At 48.9% G+C, this 20,738-nt stretch overlaps 1 protein-coding gene and 1 long non-coding RNA gene across 6 annotated transcripts in view; one reads left to right on the top strand and one right to left on the bottom strand.

Annotated features, from left to right (window-relative positions):
* DDC (dopa decarboxylase) overlaps positions 1–20,738 on the bottom strand; it is a 95,946-nt gene that overhangs the window by 43,355 nt on the left and 31,853 nt on the right. For all 4 annotated transcript variants that reach the window (XM_045006612.1, XM_045006609.1, XM_045006613.1 and 1 more), the window contains 2 exons: positions 16,514–16,648; positions 14,625–14,768 (listed from right to left, as the gene is read on the bottom strand). In XM_045006612.1, coding sequence (XP_044862547.1) covers positions 14,625–14,768; positions 16,514–16,648 — 279 coding nt within the window. The remainder of the gene's footprint in view (positions 1–14,624; positions 14,769–16,513; positions 16,649–20,738) is intronic.
* On the top strand, positions 6,910–17,395 carry LOC123364455. Of its 2 annotated transcripts, none has more exons than XR_006577111.1 (3): positions 6,910–7,211; positions 16,612–16,836; positions 16,984–17,395. It is a non-coding gene; the product is annotated as an uncharacterized LOC123364455 (long non-coding RNA). The 2 variants fall into 2 exon arrangements; XR_006577112.1 differs by lacking the exon at positions 6,910–7,211 and adding an exon at positions 11,954–11,996.

Genomic DNA, 20,738 nt, shown 5'->3' with positions numbered 1-20,738 from the left:
CAACTGAATTGCAGTGTGTCGTTCTGGATGCAAGATGGTTCCAGAGTTTATGGGAGTTTGCACCAAGGATTTTGATTCCACATATATCTCCAAACGCTAATTTCAGCTACGCAGGTGTCAATCTATAATAGCTCTACTGAAGTCAACGAAATTCATTCTGATTTATGCTGGTATAACTGAGCTCAGAATGTGGTTTAAGGATAAGTTACTGGCGCTATCACAGGCTGGTGATTTTCTCATAGGCTCTTCTCTTCCAGGGTCATGCTAAACACTCAAAGTCAGCTTCCCTGAGTGTGTGCGTCTCTCTCTTCTAAACTGTCTGCAGCACTATGAACACAATGGGCCAAATGCAGATGTGATGTAAATAATGGAGGAAGTTTCGCATTAGCAGGAAGATATAAGTGGGTGAATGTAAGCTATTGTAACTTCCCCTGAGAGGAGTGAAAATGTGGAGTGAAAGCAACCAACAGGAGAGTGTAAGCTAAAGTGTGGGGGCTGCTTTATCTTGTATATTACTGTTATTCTGATCGATATAAACATATACAGGCCCCAATGAAAATGGGGGCCCCTTTGTGCTAGGTGCTGTATATACACACATAGTGAGAGACAGTCCATGCACTGGAGAGTTTACAGTCTAAATATATATGGTAGACAAAGGAAGTAATATTATTCCTACTGTGTAGCTGGAGAATTGAGGCCCAAAGTGATTAATTATTCCCAGGTCTCACAGGAAGTCTGTGGCAGGGCCAGGAACGGAACCCAAATGTCTTGAATCCCAGTCCAGTGCCTTAAGCCAAAAGAACATCCTTCTTACTATTGGTTGCTTCCCTTCTACAACCTTGTCCTTCTGGTTTGCCTTAGTCAATAAATTACACCAATTTATGCTCTCACAAATTTACCAACATATAATCACAGTGTGCATTGTGCCTGTACTCTAATAAAAATATCTATCAGTAGAACACGCACATTTAATCGTCACCTAGTAATCCACGTTGGGAGTAATAGACATATAGATGCAAACTAGGGAAAGATAAAAAAAAGAACCAACCTAATGAACTTTTGCCCATAACACATTCAAACATTTTTTGAAGTCTGAAAGAGTCTGGTTATTTCCCCCTCACCTCAAATTACCCATGCCTCCAACCTTCCTGTTTCTGCCTGGGACAGGAAACTAAGTGGTAAAATACAATGAGAAAGGCCAGAATACTGAAAGAATAGCCTAACTTGAAATGGGAAGTACAGGAAATCTGGCAGGATTTCTATTTGCAATTTGCAGACTTTAAAAGGTTCATGTAGGGAGAAGCAGCCTACATTTTGGGTGTTAATCTGATGAGACCTTCCAAAACTTCCCATTACTAATATAAACATACAGTGGCATATCCATCCATACTGAGTAGTTTTAAATTTGCTGTTAAGCTGATTTGCGATCAGATTTATACCTAGAGCCTCTCACTTAGGCTTTGGATAGACTAACATTTAAAGGTTTGTTATTAGGCATAAGGAAACATGTTCTAATACCTTTAAAGAGCGTAGTGTAGAACAAGCAGTGTATATTTTAACATATGCTAAGTTAGACAAGTTAAAGCCTAGGTGCTTTTTCTCCTAAAAAAGGAAAAACTTCATTCAGTTAAATTTATTTTTTTTAAATGGAAAACTTCAAATGACTTGCAGAAAAAAGGCCATTCACTGTTCATCAAATTTTGGTGGGAAATATTTGCCTAGCTCTCAGACTAACTTAGAGGCCAGCAACAGAACTTCAAATGTCAATTTTGGTAACTATTGCACTGCTCATCAAAGCTTGCAAGAAAGGAGAGCAAATACTATATTATGAGTAGGCTTTTAAAAACACATCTGCATCCATATTATATGTATCTCCAACAATAACGTTGGTACATTCCTGCTGGTACAGCTAGAAAAGAGATTTTTTTTTGTATTTATGTTTTATAGGAAGCACTCGGATATCATAGAGATGGCCAACCTAATTATACCTAGTAGAACAGTCCTCTAAGGAGGCCATATCCTGCCCTTGCATGACTTCATGCAGCCTTATAAAACCATGAAAAATCACCAAACCAGGCACAGAACTTATTCCCTCAGCCTGATCATGACAACAATGATAATTATAAGGATATTCATATTTTAGTCAACCATAAAAAAATTGCTACAGGCAAATGGATGATTAAAATTTGGCAGGGCTGATCTAATAGGTCTTTTCACTCTAACTATTGTGAACCTTGTTTGGAAACAAATGAGGCTCTGAAAACAAAGGATATGGCAATTACATAGATATGGGGATTTATTCACACACCGAGATAAAATTGTGTACCAAAAGTAAGAGTTCTTAGCCTTATCCATATTACCATCCCCTTTCCATATTGGGAGCACTCTGGGTCTCACATCCCATTCAGAAATATGTGAAAGACAGGGTGTTTGTAGCCCTCTGGTCCCTGTTTGCAACCCCTCTTTAGGTTGAAGCATCCCAGGTATGAACCCCGCCTTTAGGAATCATGGGGTACATTTTAAAAAGGGTTGAGGCTTGGTCTCTATTCTACTGTTGTAATATGCACCCAGATCTTGTACCACAGATGAACTGAAAATGAACTAGAGTACTTGCACTGCTGGCTATTTGATTTGCCCCTATAGTCAGGAAGAGGCAAGGGTATCAGATCGGCACCTTCAGTAGAACTGTAGGTACAAAAATAGGAACGTAAATTGTGCAGGTGCAAATTGGGCGTTAAAAAAGAGAGAGCACCCTTATGAAAATGGGGCCGCGTCGGTGCATGTGCACAAGTTGGCTATAAAGAACAATGCTTACAATGTTCAGGTTACACGGTTAAGGACCCATGTCAGGAAATCCCAAAATCACTGTGGCACACGCAGTGCTTCTTTGTACATATGCATTATAATTAGATTACTGGCCTTCACCAAGAGGGTGCAGGAGAGGTGTCAGTGGTTAGTGAGGGACAATAAAGGGAAGCAAGATTATTGCTGAGCTCAATTCAGCCAGCTGAAAGATATGGTGTACTGGTGTCAGCACCATTATATGATTATACTAAGCTACAAACACGCTCTCTATAATCGCTTTAAGGAATGTGCCATTATAATCAGAGATTGTATACATTCAATACATATGCTCAGTTGTTTGAATAATGGCTCGTTCCATAAAGAATGGCTCAGCTGTTTAAATAATTTTAATTTTTTTTCTGTAGGTGCATGATCCCCAAAGCCACCTGCATTAATTCCCAGAAACCACTTAAAGTAACAACATCTGCTGTCTTCAGGGCTCTCATTACCTTGCATCAGTACTGAACAATGAATCTAACCCAATTTGTAACCCATATTACAACAGCATAATCACATTTGTGCAGGGGACAGGCTGCGTCTCAGAAATGGAACTGAGCGCTCCGAAGAGCCCAAGGCATTATCCTTTTCAGATCATGTTGTGTAAATATAACACAGCCCTTGCTCTGATGTAAAGCAGCCAAATGCTTGCGTCAGTCACCTCATATAGTACTTTCCTGAGTACATGACCTAAACCTGCACAAATATTTATAATGCCCCGCAGGTTTCTATTATAAACCTCAGGGAGCACTGCTTCCACAACTTCCAGGAGACTGGTGTCCCAATGATACACAAGGGGGATTGCTCTGCCCACAGCTAGTGTCTGCCTACTTGCATTTCTAGAAGTTAGCTATGTATCTTTTATGAGACTCAATAAAGGAATAGGGTTTATCATACAAAACCTACAGAGGTATCGAAGTAGTGAGATTATTGGTTAACGCAATGGACATAATACGAAAATCAAGAAAACTCATTTAATTTAAATATACTAAAGCTGGGGTCGGCAACCTTTCAGAAGTGGGGTGTGCTGAGTCTTCATTTATTCACTCTAATTTAAGATTTCGCGTGCTAGTAATACATTTTACCGTTTTTAGACGGTCTCTTTCTATAAGTCTATAATATATAACTAAACTATTATTGTATGTAAAGTAAATAAGGTTTTTTAAATGTTTAAGAAGCTTCATTTAAAATTAAATTAAAATGCAGAGTCCCGGGCAGTGTGAGTGCCACTGAAAATCAGCTTGCCTGTCACCTTTGGCACGGATGCCATCGTTTGCCTACCCCTGAACTAAAGCATGTGACATACTTTAGGAATTGATTAACAGTGATCTCTATGTAGCTATCATATTTATTCATGCTAACACATGAACAATGCACATTGAGCTAAATTCAGCCTGGTTTATCCCAGCTTCTAAAATTCTGGTAGGGTGAAAGGAGCCCGCAAGGTTATTTCAGACCTGGCACAGAGTTTTGAATGCTAAACTTCTTGTCATTTTACTGCAAATACAAGACCTATTTAAAAAAAACAACAAAAAAAACTCAGGATATTATACAGGATATATATAATAATATATTATATTATACTCAATTCAAATCACTACCATGTAGTTGCTAAACTAGAGAGCTATTAATTTAGCTATCCATCTCTTCCCCCCACCCCAATACTATGCTCATCGTATTGGGATCTGTATTAATGAAATAGTTAACAATGATAACTGTGCCTGTCTTTGTAATGCAGCTACTTCTGGAGTGGAATGTAGCACATTGCAATGCCACCTTCTAGACAGAAAGCAAAGATACCTTATCCACCTGAAACTGCAAGGGGAATTCAGCTAGACTAACTAGAATTTGGCCAGGGCATGAAACTAGCACCATTACTATTGTGACATCTACAATTTTTGATGATCATTTGTGGTCAGGACCTCAATTTTGCAACTCATCTGAAAGCTGGCACCTCCAGCAGCCTAGTTCTGATACAATCACTATCCAAAGTGGTCTGGATGCCAAGTATCTGCTTGTGCATATCCTGTAAATCATCACTCAACAAAGCTGTTTCTGCTAGAGTCACAGAGAGTCTCTGCTGGGCCATTAGTCAACAAGAAGGTGATCATATTGCAGCAGCAGGACACTGCAATAGCTCTTTGAAGTATATTGTAACATATACACCAGCTGCCATCATGTATCTGTACTGGCTTATGAAAGTCAATATACACGCAGATTACTTATACACACCTAAGCGAATGTAGTTTATATGCAGTGGACCCTATTTTCCAACTTCTTAGCGCCCAAATTAATGTACCGTGTTGCACATTTGGACACTCAAACCAGCACTCAGACATCTAGTTTAGGTACCTTCATCCCAATTTCAGAACCTAAGGCAAAGCACTTAAAACACCTAAGTTTCAGCATGCACTTAATTCCCAGTTAAGTCAATGGGATCTCAGCATGTGCTTCAGTGCTTTGCTGAATTGGGGCTCAACTGCAGAGCTGGGCACCCTAGCATACTGGCCAAGTTTGGGGCTTGCTCCAAGGTGCTGAGTGCCTTCAACTCCTGCCAACTTCAGTTCCTCTCAGGGGTCACTCAGCACCTCATGGGATCGGGCCTGTTTGTCAATAGCCTGTGTAACTCAACTGTTTTAATTTGCTGAGTTATAGCTGTGCTTTGATTTTTTCAAACATCTTTTGGAATGGAAATATACACAGCTTTGAACTTGGGGAAAGCAAATGAAAACTACGGCTCTGGCCTTGCTCTCAGCTTTTACTATACTTTGTGCTAAGGGCACCAATGAATAAATTGCTAGTGCTAAAAGACATCAGTGGTGGATATACAAGTTCAAAGATTCTTTTTTTTTTTTAAATGCCAAACAGGTCTGATAACCAAACCTTACTGTAAGCCGGGGCGTCCTTCGCTACCTCCGTCGGTGGCGGTGGAGGGGTCCGTGGCACGCCCGTCGGGCAGGGGCGTCGGCGGGAGCCTCCCGCGGGCCCCTCCAGTAGGGGAACGCTGGCAAATGTCCACAGCGCGCCCCTCAGGCAGGGGAACGCTGGCAAATGTCCACAGCGCGCCCCTCAGGCAGGGGAACGCCGGTAGAAGTCCCTAGAGTGCCCCTCTAATAGGGGAACGCTGACAAATGTCCAGATACACGAACCTCAGGCTCGGTCGGATAGACCGCGGCGGGCAGCTCCGGCTCCACGAGGGTTGCCGGGTCCTCCGCCTCCCCGGAGTCGGCAGCTAGGTCGGGCGGAAGCAGCTCAGCGTCAACCTCCGTCCGTTGTGCCGCCCCGCCGGAGCAGAGGGCCCTGCCCTTTGTACCCCCCGCTCCGCCCCTCCCACAGCTGGGGACGGAGCGAACCCGCCCTGGCCCCGCCCCCTCTGGTGGAGAACGCGGCGCGTCCCGGTCCGCTCCGCCCCTCCCACAGCTGGGGACGGAGCGAACTCGCCCTGGCCCCGCCCTCTCCGGCGGAGAACGCGGCGCGTCCCGGTCCGGTTCGGTAGGGGGCCACCCTGGCTCCCTACATAGCCCACCCCTCAAATCCAGGTCCCGTACGTCGGAGCTGGCATCCTCCGCCTCGCTGAGGCGGGACAGGAAATCCGCATTAGTGTGCTCGCGCCCCGCCCGGTGGCGAACCGAAAAGGCGTAGGGTTGCAAGGTGAGGTACCACCGTTGAAGCCGGGGGTTTGTGTCCTTCATTTCATTGAGCCACTTCAGGGGGGCGTGGTCTGTAACAAGCGTAAAGGGGGCACCAAGGAGGTAATAGCGGAGGGCGTCCACTGCCCACTTAACTGCCAGGGCCTCTTTCTCCAGAACGGAGTAGTTCCGCTCCCGGGGAAACAGCTTCTGGCTTAGGTAAACAACCAGGAGCTCCTCCCCGTCAACCTCCTGGGAGAGGACCGCCCCAAGTCCGGCGTCGGAGGCGTCGGTCTGCACGACAAAGTCGTGATGGAAGTCCGGGCTGAAAAGTACCGGCTCGCTACACAGCCGGGCCTTGACTGCTAGAAAGGCCTCCTCACAGTCGGCCGACCAGCACACTCGGCGGGGGCTATTTTTCGTCAAGAGGTCGGTCAAAGGGGCCGTAAGGGTCGCGAAGTGGGGTATGAACCGTCGGTAATAGCCAGCTATGCCCAGGAACTGCCGTACCTGTCTTTTGGTAGTCGGCTGCCGGCACGCTTGGAGTGCTTGAACCTTCCCGATGAGGGGCCGCACCAGCCCCCGGCCTAAGGTGTAGCCCAGGTACGTAGTTTCTTCTCGTCCGATTTGGCACTTCTTGGGGTTGGCTGTAAGTCCGGCGGCGCGAAGGTCGCGGAGGACAGCCGCTACCTGGTTGAGATGGCCCTCCCAGTCGCTGCCGTAGATGACTACATCATCGAGGTAAGCCGCAGCGTATGTAGTATGGGGCCGCAAGACCCGATCCATCAACCGCTGGAAGTTTGCGGGGGCCCCATGGAGGCCGAACGGCATTCGAGTGAAATGATAGAGCCCCGAAAGGGTGGCAAAGGCAGTCTTCTCCATAGATTGTGGCTCCAAGGGGATCTGCCAATACCCTTTCATAAGGTCTAGGGTGGTAATATATCAGGCGTCCCCGAGCCGCTCCAGGAGCTCGTCTACGCGAGGCATAGGGTAAGCATCAAACTTCGACACGGCGTTGACCTTCAGAAAGTCGATGCAGAATCGCTGGCTCCCATCGGGCTTGGGGACAAGGACGACAGAGCTCCGCCACTCACTCTGGGAGCGCTCAATAACCCCCAGCTCCAACATCGCTTGGACTTCGTCTTCCACGGCCTCCCGCATTCGCCTAGGCAATGGCCACGTCGTTCCCCGGACTACCACGCCGGGGTCGGTCTGAATCACATGTTGGGCCAGGGTAGTTCGTCCGGGCTTTGAGGTGAAGGTCGTGGGGAACGCGTCTATCAAGCAGGTAGCTTGGGCCTGCTGCTCGGGGGTGAGCGTCTCGGCGAGCTGGGGCCGGCTGGTTCCCGAGACCTCAGGGAGCTCCAGGCCCAGGTCTGGCTCGGGGGGGTACGGGGCAATTAGTAGCCCTTCCGGTTCCTTCCAGGGTTTTAACAAGTTTATATGGTAAACCTGTTTTTCTTTCCGGGGGCCGGGCTGTCGGATTTCGTAAGTAACCGGGCCAGTCGTCGAAGTACCTCGTAGGGGCCCTGCCAGCGGGTGAAGAGCTTCGACTCCTCCGAGGGGAGTAGGAGGAGGACCCGGTCCCCTGGTGCGAACGTCCGGGCCTGAGCGCCCCGGTTATATTGCCCCTCCTGGGCTCTCTGGGCGGCACTCAGGTTTTCTCTGGCCAGCTCACCCACCTGTGCGAGACGCCCCTGTAGTCGTAGGACATACTGCAGGAGACCCTGCGTCGCGGACGGGGTGTGTTCCCACGTTTCCCTCAGGAGGTCCAACACGCCGCGTGGTCGTCGCCCATAGAGGAGCTCGAAGGGCGAGAATTTCGTGGAAGCCTGCGGGACTTCGCGGATTGCTAGTAACAAAGGGGGAAGTAGTTGGTCCCACTGGCGGAGGTCCTGCGTGGGGAAGCGTCGTAGCATCCCCTTCAGGGTGCGGTTGAACCGCTCGACGAGTCCGTCTGTCTGGGGATGGTAGACGGAGGTTTGCAACTTCTGGATCCCCAGCAGGGCACATACTTGACGGAACAGCTTAGATGTGAAGCTGGTTCCCTGGTCAGTGAGAATCTCCCGAGGGAGGCCTACCCGGGCAAAGATTTTCAGAAGCTCGGCGGCAATAGAGCGTGCGGTGATACTGCGTAAAGGAACGGCCTCGGGGAAACGGGTGGCATAGTCCATTACGACCCGAATGTATTGATACCCCGCCTGGCTTTTGGGGAAGGGCCCGACGAGGTCCATCACCACCCGCTTGAACGGCACCCCTACGACTGGCAAGGGGACCAAAGGGGCCTTCCGGACACCCGCGGGGGCAGCGTGTTGGCAGTCTGGGCAGGACACACAATAGTCCTTCACCTCGCGGTGAATACCGGGCCAGAAGAACTTGGCCAGGATCCTGGCTGCGGTCTTCTCCGGTCCCAGATGGCCTTCGGCGGGGATGTCGTGGGCCAGCTTCAGGACGGCCCGCCAGTGAATGCGGGGAACCACGAGTTGGGTTCGAACCTCCTCGGTTCGGGGGTCTCGCTCCACACAGTAGAGGCGGTCGTGGCGGAGTTCGAACCTAGGCCAGTGGGTAGTTCAGCGGGCGTCCACGACATCCCCCTTGACTCGGGCTAGCTGTTCGTATGCGAACCTGAGGGTAGGGTCCTCCCGCTGATCCCGACTAAAGTCCTCGGTGCCCTCCACGGGGTCCCCGGTTGCTCGTCCGTTCAGGCCGGGGAGGGGGAAGGGGGCCTCGTCCAGGTCGGCGCGGGTGCGGGGGCCGATATCGGGCTCAGAGGATGCGCCCTCGAACGCCTCGGCCGAGCCCGCGGACCAGAGCATGTCGACAAACCCGGGCCAGTCCCGGCCTAGAATGACCGGTTAGGCCAGGGACGGGGCCATGGCCACACTCAGCAGCTGGGTGGCCCCGTTCAGCGTGAGCGGGAGCTGAGCCGTAGGGTACGGTCTCACGTCCCCATGGATGCATTGGATCCGCACCTCCCCCGTGGTCTGCTGGCCCTCCGGAAGGAGTGCCTGCCGAACAAGAGTCTGTCCGCAACCTGAATCGATCAGACCCACCACGTGGGTCCCGGTGACCTCCATGGGAGCCGTTAACTTGGCTGCTGAGGGCGGGCGGGCTCGACGTTCCCCCGCATACACGTGACACAAGTCACACTCCATTGCGGTACAGTCCCGTTGCAGGTGACCGCTCTCGCCACACCGGAAGCAGGGGCCCAGCTCCGGGCGCCCGGAACGGGTGGGGGCGCTGGGGGCCCCGCGGGGTTGGCCAGGTCCTGGGGATTGGATCCAGCGTCCGGAGCCGGTACGCGGTGGCGGCTCCGGGGGTCGGGACAAAGAGGTCCCGGGCCCGGGGCGGGGTCCCCGGCTGGGAGCTGGGGCTCCGCTCCGGCCTCTGGGTGCCTGGTCCTGCCGGGTGGCCGCGGGCGGCCGGCCCTAGAGGGGCCTCAGCTTCTAGAAAGTCCTCCATGAGGGTGACGGCCGCCCGCAGGGTTTGAGGTCCCATGCCCACCCGGGTGTCGGGAGGATGTGAGTGAACTGTTCAATGACGATCTGTTCTATCACTTCCGCCGCGGTTTTACGCTCCGGCTGGAGCCACCTGCTGGCTGCGTCCTGTAGTTCCTGGGCGATGGCTCGGGGCCGGGCGCCTGGAGGATAACGCTTCCCCCGAAACCGCCGTCGAAAGGTCTCGGGGGTAATGTCAAAAGCGTCCAAGATGGCGGCCTTCACTCGCGCATAAACCCGAGCCTCATCGTCGGGGAGTCCCCGGTATGCCTTCTGTGCAGGCCCCGTCAAATAGGGGGCAAGGAGAGTCGCCCACTGGTCCGGGGCCCACCCAGCCACTGCCGCCACCCGTTCGAAGGTGACGAGATACGCCTCGGGGTCATCGTCGGGCCCCATCTTGCCCAGACGTATCGGCGGTGCGGGGGGTGCGGGTACCGCAGCCCCCCCGGGTGCGGCGCCACCGGGGCTCGACCACAGAGTGGCGAGCTGCTGGAGGCATTGGGCCTGTTGCTCCCGATGCTGGACCCCCAAGGTCTGGAGTAGCTGCTGCTGGTGGGCTCCCAGCTGCTGCACGAGCTGCTGCTGCTGCTGCTGCTGGCTCTCGGCCAGGAGCTTAATAAGGGCCTCTACCTCCATCTCCCGCCCAGGGCGTCCGCTGCGTCCTGGCTCGGATCCCTTCCGGCAGGGATGGGTCAGGTCCCTGGTCAGGTGCCACTGTAAGCCGGGGCGTCCTTCGCTACCTCCGTCGGTGGCGGTGGAGAGGTCCGTGGCACGCCTGTCGGGCAGGGGCGTCGGCGGGAGCCTCCCGCGGGCCCCTCCAGTAGGGGAACGCTGGCAAATGTCCACAGCGCGCCCCTCAGGCAGGGGAACGCCGGTAGAAGTCCCTAGCGTGCCCCTCTAGTAGGGGAACGCTGGCAAATGTCCACAGCGCGCCCCTCAGGCAGGGGAACGCCGGTAGAAGTCCCTAGCGTGCCCCTCTAATAGGGGAACGCTGGCAAATGTCCAGATACACAAACCTCAGGCAGGGGAACGCCGGTAGAAGTCCCTAGCGTGCCCCTCTAATAGGGGAACGCTGGCAAATGTCCAGATACACGAACCTCAGGCTCGGTCGGATAGACCGCGGCGGGCAGCTCCGGCTCCACGAGGGTTGCCGGGTCCTCCGCCTCCCCGGAGTCAGCAGCTAGGTCGGGCGGAAGCAGCTCGGCGTCAGCGTTTACCTCCGACCGTGGTGCCCACTCGCCGGAGCAAAGGGCCCTGCCCTTTGTACCCCCCGCTCCGCCCCTCCCACAGCTGGGGACGGAGCGAACCCGCCCTGGCCCCGCCCCCTCCGGTGGAGAACGCGGCGCGTCTCGGTCCGCTCCGCCCCTCCCACAGCTGGGGACGGAGCGAACTCGCCCTGGCCCCGCCCTCTCCGGCGGAGAACGCGGCGCGTCCCGGTCCGGTTCGGTAGGGGGCCACCCTGGCTCCCTACACTTACTTATTTGAAAAAACTATAACACTGTGACCAATCTATTTTAATTAGAGCTCCTGTTGCCTATCAGGCCCAGTAAACACATGAGCCTGAATCTCTCCTCACTTATATTTCTATTAACTGTAATGGAATTATTCCTGATTTATACATGTACCTTTGAGAGGAGAATCTGGCCCATAAAACACAGGGTTTTATTTTCCTTTTCCACCCTCCCTATTAAATCATTTTTGCTCAAGAGACTGCATGAACTTAGAGGCAACCTAGATCACTTATGTCAGCAGAACTTTAGCGCTTGTGTGCACAGCGCTATGTCGGTGGGAGACACTCTGACTCAGACATAGTTACCTCCACTCATTGAGCTGGTTTTATTAAGCTGAAGGGAGAGCTCTCTCCCGTTGGCATAACACGGCTAACGAGAGATCTTACTGTAAGCCTGTAAGTGTAGATATGGAAGGATCTATATGTTGTCACAAACTCTTTTCTGTCAGGGTTCCTTTTGCAGAACTTTCTGCTTTGACACTGCATCTCCCTCTTGAGAGAAAGATCAGTGAAGAAGAGGTGAGTAATAAGGTGGTGGAAGGTGTTTCCTTAGTAACGTGCATATCTTTTTCACAGGAACAAAATAAAATAGCCCCAAATTACTCAAGAACAAAAGAACTTGAAGAGCAGAAAAGGGAGCACGAATGGGGTGCATGGGCTACTGCCCAGTATGAGAGAGAACGAGCATACCTTTTCAGTTAGGAGGCCAGCAGTAAGGATAATGAGATCTCATCTAATCCTCGCTGAGATGTTTTTTGTATACAAATAAATGGAAGGGCTGACACTGGCCGTATTAACTCAGGCTTAGCCTATGCTTCCTTTCAAGGCTTGTATTGCACAGCAAAGTAACCAGTGGAGACAACATACAGTTTAAAAAAAAAAAGACACCCTTTGTAACAGTGTCACTGAATCTGTAAACAGATTATTTGATTTCCCTTTCCCACAGCTGCAAAAATTAATAGATGGTGAATATTTATGAGGAGAATTCCATTGTGGGTGTGTAGATGAGGTCTGAGCAACAAAGCAACTCAATTAACCTTCTGATAGCATATGGAGAGATGATGCAGAATGGCAATGTGTGTACGACATGCAGAAACAAAACACGGAAGCACGCTGTTAAAAAAAATCAGAACAGCCTAATATACTTGTTAAACCAAACCAAACCAGCTAAACTTTTGCTCTGCATGTAAAAACTGCTTATATGACGTGCTGTGCTGTATTTGCCCCAGTGGAGGGAACTGAGATCTCCATTACAAATGCATTTCTTCTGCAGCAGGTTCTACGGCACAAGTAAATTCATGTGAGCAGCCTTAGTGATGGTGCCTTCATTTTGGACAAGCGTCTTATTTCCACTAGAAGGCAATTGGTGGAATTCACTTGGTCATCAAGATTATTCAATTCCTTTTCTCCAAGGCAAGAAAACAGCATCCCCCTACACTTGTGAAACATCTGTTGTGCTCATACCAGGGTCTTTTAACATACCACAAAGTCAGAGCCCAAGGCAATCAAAATAAATCAAACAAACAAGCAAGCAAGCAAACAAAGGATAAGATTTCCAAAAGTGTCCAGTGATTTAAGTTTTAAGTCCAATTTTCTAAAGTGACTTCAGACTGACTTTCACTGACACCTAGGTTCCTAAATCACTTTTGATAATGGGACTTAGAAGCCTAAATCACATAGGTTCTTTTGAAAATTTTACCTTAAGTAAACAGAGAAGATGAAGTACAGGCTACTCTGAATCAAACAAGACTGCTCTGAACAGAAGCTGTGTAAAAACGGTATTGTGGGCTTGCACATTTGTAGTCTTCTAATAATTTCCATATCAAATTTCTTCAGATGACAAGACAGGGCTTTTTCTAACTGCCAGCCCTGTAGACTCAACTTGGACTGTGAGAGCCAAGATGGGCTTTACCCTTCGCTGCCACCACTACTGATAAAAGTTCTACTGGCCATATTACACTCTCTGTACATAAACCTGTACAGCTCCATTGTCTTCAGCAGATTTGCACACGTATAAATTATTGGAAATTAGCAAACAATTTTGTTGATGCATGATAACAGACTCCAGTTCAGTCTCTCAGTGGTATTAATTCTTCAGGGCTAACAGGAGAAAAAATGTACTAAAAACTTACTGTAGTTGAAAGTGATTGCATGATATTCTGAATTTACACAAGGAACAGATCCTCTGAATGAGAAAGTGCTATTTTTCATTAGTCACTCAAAGTGACTACACTTTAAAAAGACACTGTATTCAATCTGAAAGATCACATGGTATGAACACTGTTCACTATGCATGAATTCTGATGGGAAAGGAAAATGTTAAAGTCAATAGTGGTGACTTACAGCTCATTACTGACATTTGTCATCTTATTGAAATGTGATACAGTCTCTCTCTCTCTCTCTCTCTCACACACACCCACACATCCACACACCCACCCACACACCCACACCCACCCCGTCTGATATAGCCTCACCTTGCTGACATTCAGGGCACACCATGAGGCTTATTTATTTGCTAAAGTAGCGCTGAGTTTGGTGGTCTAGGGAGGGGTTCTGACTGTTTGCCGATATTTAAGTTTGACATTGTGTCATTTCAGGTGTTGATTTTATATTTTTTTTGACATGCACCTAAATGCAATCCATAAACTCAAAAATAAATACACACATTTGTGACAATTGCATTTTGGAAGTCCAATGTAAAAGATTATAACATAATATTTCAGGACAGAAGAAAGTCAAGATATTCACCCACATCAATCCACCTGTCTAGTCTAACATCCTCCCCCCTTTAAATGCATCTTCTCTCTCTGCTTTAGTTCTATTCAAAGACACAGCCTCTATCTGGCAATCCATTATACACACCAGTTGCTATATGTGCAAAGAAATGTCTTCTAAACCTCCATAGTGCCTAGGGAATTCAGTTGTTTTCTTTTTCTTCCCTGCCCCTTTGCACCCATTTAAAAAGAAGAAAAAAAAGACTGTATGCAAAGTTCATGTACTGTGTAGAACATTCATGCAATGTTCATATTCTAACTAGTGTGCAGATCTATACGTTCATACATTACATACAGTATCATCTGGTCATCTTAAAAGTGGCCTATCAGATGCAGTAAATCCACAGGTAAGATTGTTAAAGCCAGTACTTACAAAGAATGGGATAAGACCTGCAGCTCTGTCTTCATGCAAAACTTTCTTTAGGGCTGAGCCGCAAACAGTGAATTTATCATCTGAAGGGATATTTTTAATCTTCACTCCACCAATTAATCCTGCCCTTTCTACTGATGAGTGGGCCTGCAATTAAATGGGTGGATTTTAAAACATGAACCTTCCACAGAAACCTGTTTTTAATTCTAACAAACCACATGTAATATTTTATGAGATCCACAAAGCAATAGAATTGGGGTTGTCCATACTAAAATCTCTAGTCAATGAGAGTTGTGCCCTCTGATGCCAGGACTTAATTTAGCCCCCGCTAAATTAGTTACAGATCCTGCTACACATGACAATATGCATTTCCCAGTATTTACTCTGTGGTCTACATCCTGCATTTACTGATGTCAATGGCAAACTCCCATTTACTGCAGTGGCCCTATTTCTGCAATGGAATTTTCTTGAGGGACAATGGGTTTGATAAGATGCAAAATATCTTGTGCAGGAACGCACTTGACATGCTTTTAGCCTCCCTCCACCCCCGTCTTGCACTGTGTTTGTCTATACATGCATTGTCTCCCTCACAGGAGGCTGTTTTAGTTTTTCATTCCTTTTGGATTACTGAGTGGTGGGTCACACAGGTCTGTTCTTAATGCAGAAGGAGCAGTGAGCTCAGCTTTGAAAGGTCAGCCATGTCTTAAGGCGAATCCTTCTGCAGACGGAAAATCCCCTGACCTTCAGCAGGCACGGAGGGCTGTCAGTCTCCATTTCAGATCAGCCATTTATAACAAAAAGAAAGACAAACAATGGGGCTCTGCTTAGTAGTACATTAGACTTAAGGCGCCGTGTCTGGAAATCTGCAAAGCACACGCTCTAGAGCTCCAAAGAGAAAAAGGACCAATTGTATCATGGCTTTTAAAAATCATCAGGATCATTCCCCACTTCTCACTTCCTGACTGTTCCCACACATGGCCTTATAATATGCCTCTTGCCCACTCCCAGCAAAGAGCAGGTGCCCTTTTAAAATTACATTGTTTCTTAATAGACAGGGATGGTAAAGTCCAGCAAAACCTGAAGTCTGGCCATGTTAATACGGTGTAACCAGTGGATTAGTTCAAACTAAATATCAAGTAGTGGGAACATTCCTGCTATCTCACTGACATTTAGATAATAAAATGTCATATTTATTGGAAGAAGTGACATTGCCTGGCCCCCTTTGTTAGGATTAGCCATTTTAAAATGCAAGCACAGCTGAACCGGAAGGCCAAAGTTTGCTTTCATGCATGGTAGAAGCTTTTCATGATCCTGGCCATGCTGAGAATTCATAGTTTAAGTAAATCTGCTAAATACTGGTTGCAGATAGAAAACAGGGATTATGTTGGGCAAATTTGGATTGATACACTCAGATTTTAGTAGGCTTATTTTTAAACCAACTGCAGTTTTTTCAGGTACCAAGTTTGGTATGTTTATAACTCATGCAGTGCAGCTTTTTGTGTGTCAACATTCAAATCAGTTAGTTTATTGGCCACACTTACTCATGTTGATTAGCACCTTATTCCACAAACAGTATCTTCATCCACTACAACGAGATTCCTTGCAGAGTAAAATAAGTACTCAGTGTGAGGAAGGAAGGCAACATTGGGCTATTAATCTGTAACACATAGTACAATGCTTTCACCTGTTGTTATTATTTATTGTTTGTATTGTGGTATTGTCTAGGAGTTCCAGTCATGAACCAGGACCCCAATGTGCAAGGTGCTGCACAAACATTGAATGAAAAGATGATCCCTACTCCATAGAGTTTACAATCTAAGTAATCTGTATAGCAGAGTGACTGCATTTTTCCAAGTAGAGTAATTCCCAGTGTCATTTTTAGATGTACTCACCTGATCAGATGCATAGGCCACCAACTTGCTCATGATGTCTACCTCTGTTAATTCTGGGTTTTCTGATTGGACACGTCTGATTGTTTTTGTTCTGGCAGCAAGCAATGTAACCAAAGTAGCCTCGCTGGCACTGCCCTGTGATGGAGAAGAGAGACTCCATGGGACATAGTGAAGGAAGCTTCAAAACCTACGCTACGTATTACGTGAGGGAGAATTACTGAAAACAAAATGTTGCATGTTAAAGATCTGCCTCAGAGTGAAAGCTGTACAAAAACAAATGGTACAATATGGAATCATTTGAGAACTCTTATACCACATGCTTGGTAAGAAGCATTGCTACAAGATAGACACAAATGTGCACCTAAGATTGTGTCAGAAAAACTGTATGTTTAAGAAACTGTGCTATAAATTTAACCTTTGCCTCTCTTTTCCTCACTCTTCTCTTCATTTTCTATGTTTGGGTGATTTAGGCTCCAGTCTTGGAATCAGCTCTTTACAAGCAAACCCCTGCACCTTTGTAGATCCCCACTGACATCACTGAGCACGCAGGCACAAGGATCTGATTGCAGGAAGAGTGTCCCCGTTCAAGAGAGGGACCAGATACTGATCATCTCCATTACATCAGCATAACCACAGAGTAACTTTCCATTAAGTTGCTTTGGATTTAAATGAGTGTAACTGAGATTGGAATCTGACCACATCTCTTATTTCTGTAAAGCACTATGAAAACTGTGGCACCGTATATTATTAATTATAAATTTCCTGGGACAAGAAGTTTATTGTTATAAGCCATATACTGACCAGAAGAGAACTCATTAAGCATAAAGACTCTGATTCAGTATCACTAGTTACCTTACTAAAGATTTGATAAACGCCCTCTATCTAAAGTGCACACATGAAATAAAGAATAAAGAATGGCCAATTGGCATCAAGAGATCTTTGGATCCTATTACACTTAACTGTCACCCTGGGCTCAGGCCTAAGGGCCCAAGGGCCAGCCACGATCTGTGTCTTACGAACTTTTTTAAAAAACTGCAAACTTGCTCCCATTGAAGTCAATGACAGTTTTACCATGAGCTTCAATGGGGGCAGGATCAGGCTCCAAGGATTTGCCAAATGCAATTGCACTTTGAAAATGTCTTATCTACATCCCCCTGCAGTAGGGTTGCCAACCATTCCGGTTTAGCCGGGAGTCTCCCAGAATGGGACTTGATCACCCAGACGCTTCTGAAGCCAATCCAGGAGATTTTAGGTCGCTAAAAGTGTGGTGGCACAGCAGGGTTACGGCAGGCTCCCTGCCTGCCCTGGCTCTGCACCGCTCCTAGAAGTGGCCAGCATGTCTCTGCAGCCCCTAAGTGCAAGGGGAACCAGGGGGTGTCTGTGCACTGCCCCCGCCCCAAGTGCTGACTCCGCAGCTCCCACTGGCTGGGAACAGGGAACAGTGGCCAGTGGGAGCTGCGGGGGTGGTGCCTGTGGGCAGGGGCAGCGTGCAGAGTCGTGTGGCCACCCCTGATCCTAGGAGCTCCTGTCAGACATGCCACCGGAGGTAAGCGCCGCCTGGCCAGAGCCTGCACCACCACCACCCCCACCGCAGCCCTGAGGGCCCCCCACACACACACACCAAACTCCCTCCCAGAGCCCACACCCCTCCTGCATCCCAACCCCTTGCTCCAGCCTGGAGCCCTCTCCTGCACCCAAACTCCCTCCCAGAGCCTACACACACCCCCCTGCACCCCAACCCCCTGCCCCAGCCCTGAGTCCCCTCCCACACCCAAACTCACTCTCACAGCCTGCACCTCAAACCCCCTCCTACACCCCAACCCCCTGCCTCAGGCTCAGCCAGGAGCCCCCTCCCACACTCCAAACCCATCGGCCCGACCCCCCAGCCCAGAGCTCACACCCCCTCCCGCACCCCAACCCCTGCCCCAGCCTGGTAAACGTGAGTGAGGATGGGTGAAGAGCAAGTGACCAAGGGAGGGGGGCTAGAGTGAGCGAGTGGCAGGGCCTCGGAGAAGGGGTGGGGCAAGGGCAGGGCCTGGGGGAATGGGTGGGGTAGGGAGCGGGGTGTTCGGATTTGTGCGATTAGACAGCTGGCAGCCTTACCCTGCAGGGGTGGATTAAGGCAAGCTCCTTGGAATCCAGGCCCCAGGGTCAGCGGGGTGGAGCACCAAGGAAGATGCAGACTAGCAAAAGGCAGCTCAGTGCACATCTGACTGCTCTGCTCTGGTGTCAGGGAGACAGATCAAGGATTCGGGTCTGGGAGGAATAAGGAAGATCTCTCCTTATGTGAGGAGTGGAAGGAAGTCTTTCCAGTGGTTATAACTGTAGCGCCCCCTCTCCACCTTCTTTAATGCCAATCTGCTTACAGGTTTTGATGGACAGATCTGGGTTTTTCTGGATACTGCCACCCACTCAGCAGGGTGTATCTTTTTTATTTTTTCCTATGAATTTATTTGGCAGTGCCTCCACCCACCTCACCCCTTCCTGACAGGGTCACAAGGGCAGCTTGAGAGGAAAACTCTAACCCCAAGGTAACACCCACTTACTTGCCAGATAGTTGGAGACTTCCAAGAAATAACACAAACATATACAATATATTCAACACAATTATATTCAACAGGAGACAAATAAACATAACAGGGTAAAACACTATTTTTAGGGTCACCGATGCCCACGCTGCTAATACCTGTGACTTTCCCCAGTCACGTGACTTGAGGTAGCAAATGTAAGGTTAGTGTCCCATTGGTGTGCGTACTTTGTTGGGGCCCTTGATGACCGATGACCACAAAATTCTTCTCTGCAGTGGTTTAGCAGTGTGGCTGACTGGGTTCAGTACAGCCCAAAGGACTCACAAGTGGGAGAATGTGGAAAATCCCTCCACAGGTTTAATATACAGCAGGTTACAAACTCCCCAAACCCTTACTCCCTGGCTTGAGGACACAGTTCAGGGAGTAGAGGGTCCCCAAAACAAATTCCCTGAGTGACTAACTAAAAGATGGTGCACTCACAAACTCCATGAATGATCCTCAGGTTCAGAGATGACTCTGGACTCCTCAGTCACTGCAGAGGGGCTGATCTCTGCTGGCAGGGATCCTCTTCAAGCAGGAATCAGGCTGCTTCCCCTCACCACAAAGGGGTGTAGGGCTCATGGTGCAGGTACTAAAATCCAAACTGTAGTTTCCTAGCCCAGCATCCAGACACACACACAGCAGGCAGCAGCCCTGGACTAGCAGCCAGAGCAGAGCTGACCATGTGGTGACTGGTCTCACCTAGGGAGCTGCAGGGCTAACTCAGCCTGGCTGGGGAAGTTTCCCAGCAAAACTCTACAAACTGGGAGTCATCAGTGGAAAGGGAAAAGCCCAGCAGAGGGATCTTGCTTTCAGGTCCCTAGAGGCCAGTTTTCAGAGGGATCCCTGCATGGAGGCCTGGGATTCACCAGCTCCCCACACAGCCAGTCCTGCCCTTGCCCTGGCTAGCTCCAGACTGACTCAAAAATGGCTTCTCCCATCTCACTCCCTATTGGTTGTTGGGCAGACTCTGAGTTTGCCTTGGCTCCCCCTGAGCAGTCAGCAGACAGAGCCCCAGGAATCTAGGTAATCTCCTTGGGGGTTACACAACATTTTTGCTGCAGCCAGGCCCCATTTCATTTCAGTCCCATAGCAATGGGATTTACACGGCTCCCCATCACCATAGCATCTGAGCATGTCACATTCTTTAATGTATTACCTTTGAGGTAAGAAAGAACTAGAATCCCATTTTACACATGGGAACTGAGACACAGAGAAACCAAATGGCTTCTGAAGTCACACAGGAAGATCCGGGTGGAGCATGGAATTGAGTGCATGTCTGAGTCATAGACTGGTGCCCTAATCACGGGACCATGCTTCCTCGCTCCGTTCATGCTTGGTCCTCTTCCCAATCTCCCAAAAGCCATACTCTTGTCAAAGCATAGGTGATGGCTGCTCACTGAATAACTCTTTCCCACCGGCCAGTCCAATGAAAATAATTAACACCTTCCTCCGCAAGAAGGAGACCAGCTTTTGAATAGAGGAGAAGACCCACCAAATTCACAGTCTTTCCAAAAGGAGAAGGTTTAGGAGGAAGTTAGAGAGGCTCAAAAGAAAATAAACCACCCTATCATTTTGGTCAGAAAAAATAGGTGTGGAAATGGCCTGGTTCCCCTAGGGCTGGAGATAAAGCAATGCATAGGTGCAGGCAGGCATGG

Source organism: Mauremys mutica, chromosome 2, assembly GCF_020497125.1.
Source record: "Mauremys mutica isolate MM-2020 ecotype Southern chromosome 2, ASM2049712v1, whole genome shotgun sequence".
Lineage (NCBI taxonomy): Eukaryota > Metazoa > Chordata > Testudines > Geoemydidae > Mauremys > Mauremys mutica.
Note: the sequence above shows the minus strand (reverse complement) of the source record. Positions and strands in the feature narration are given on the sequence as shown.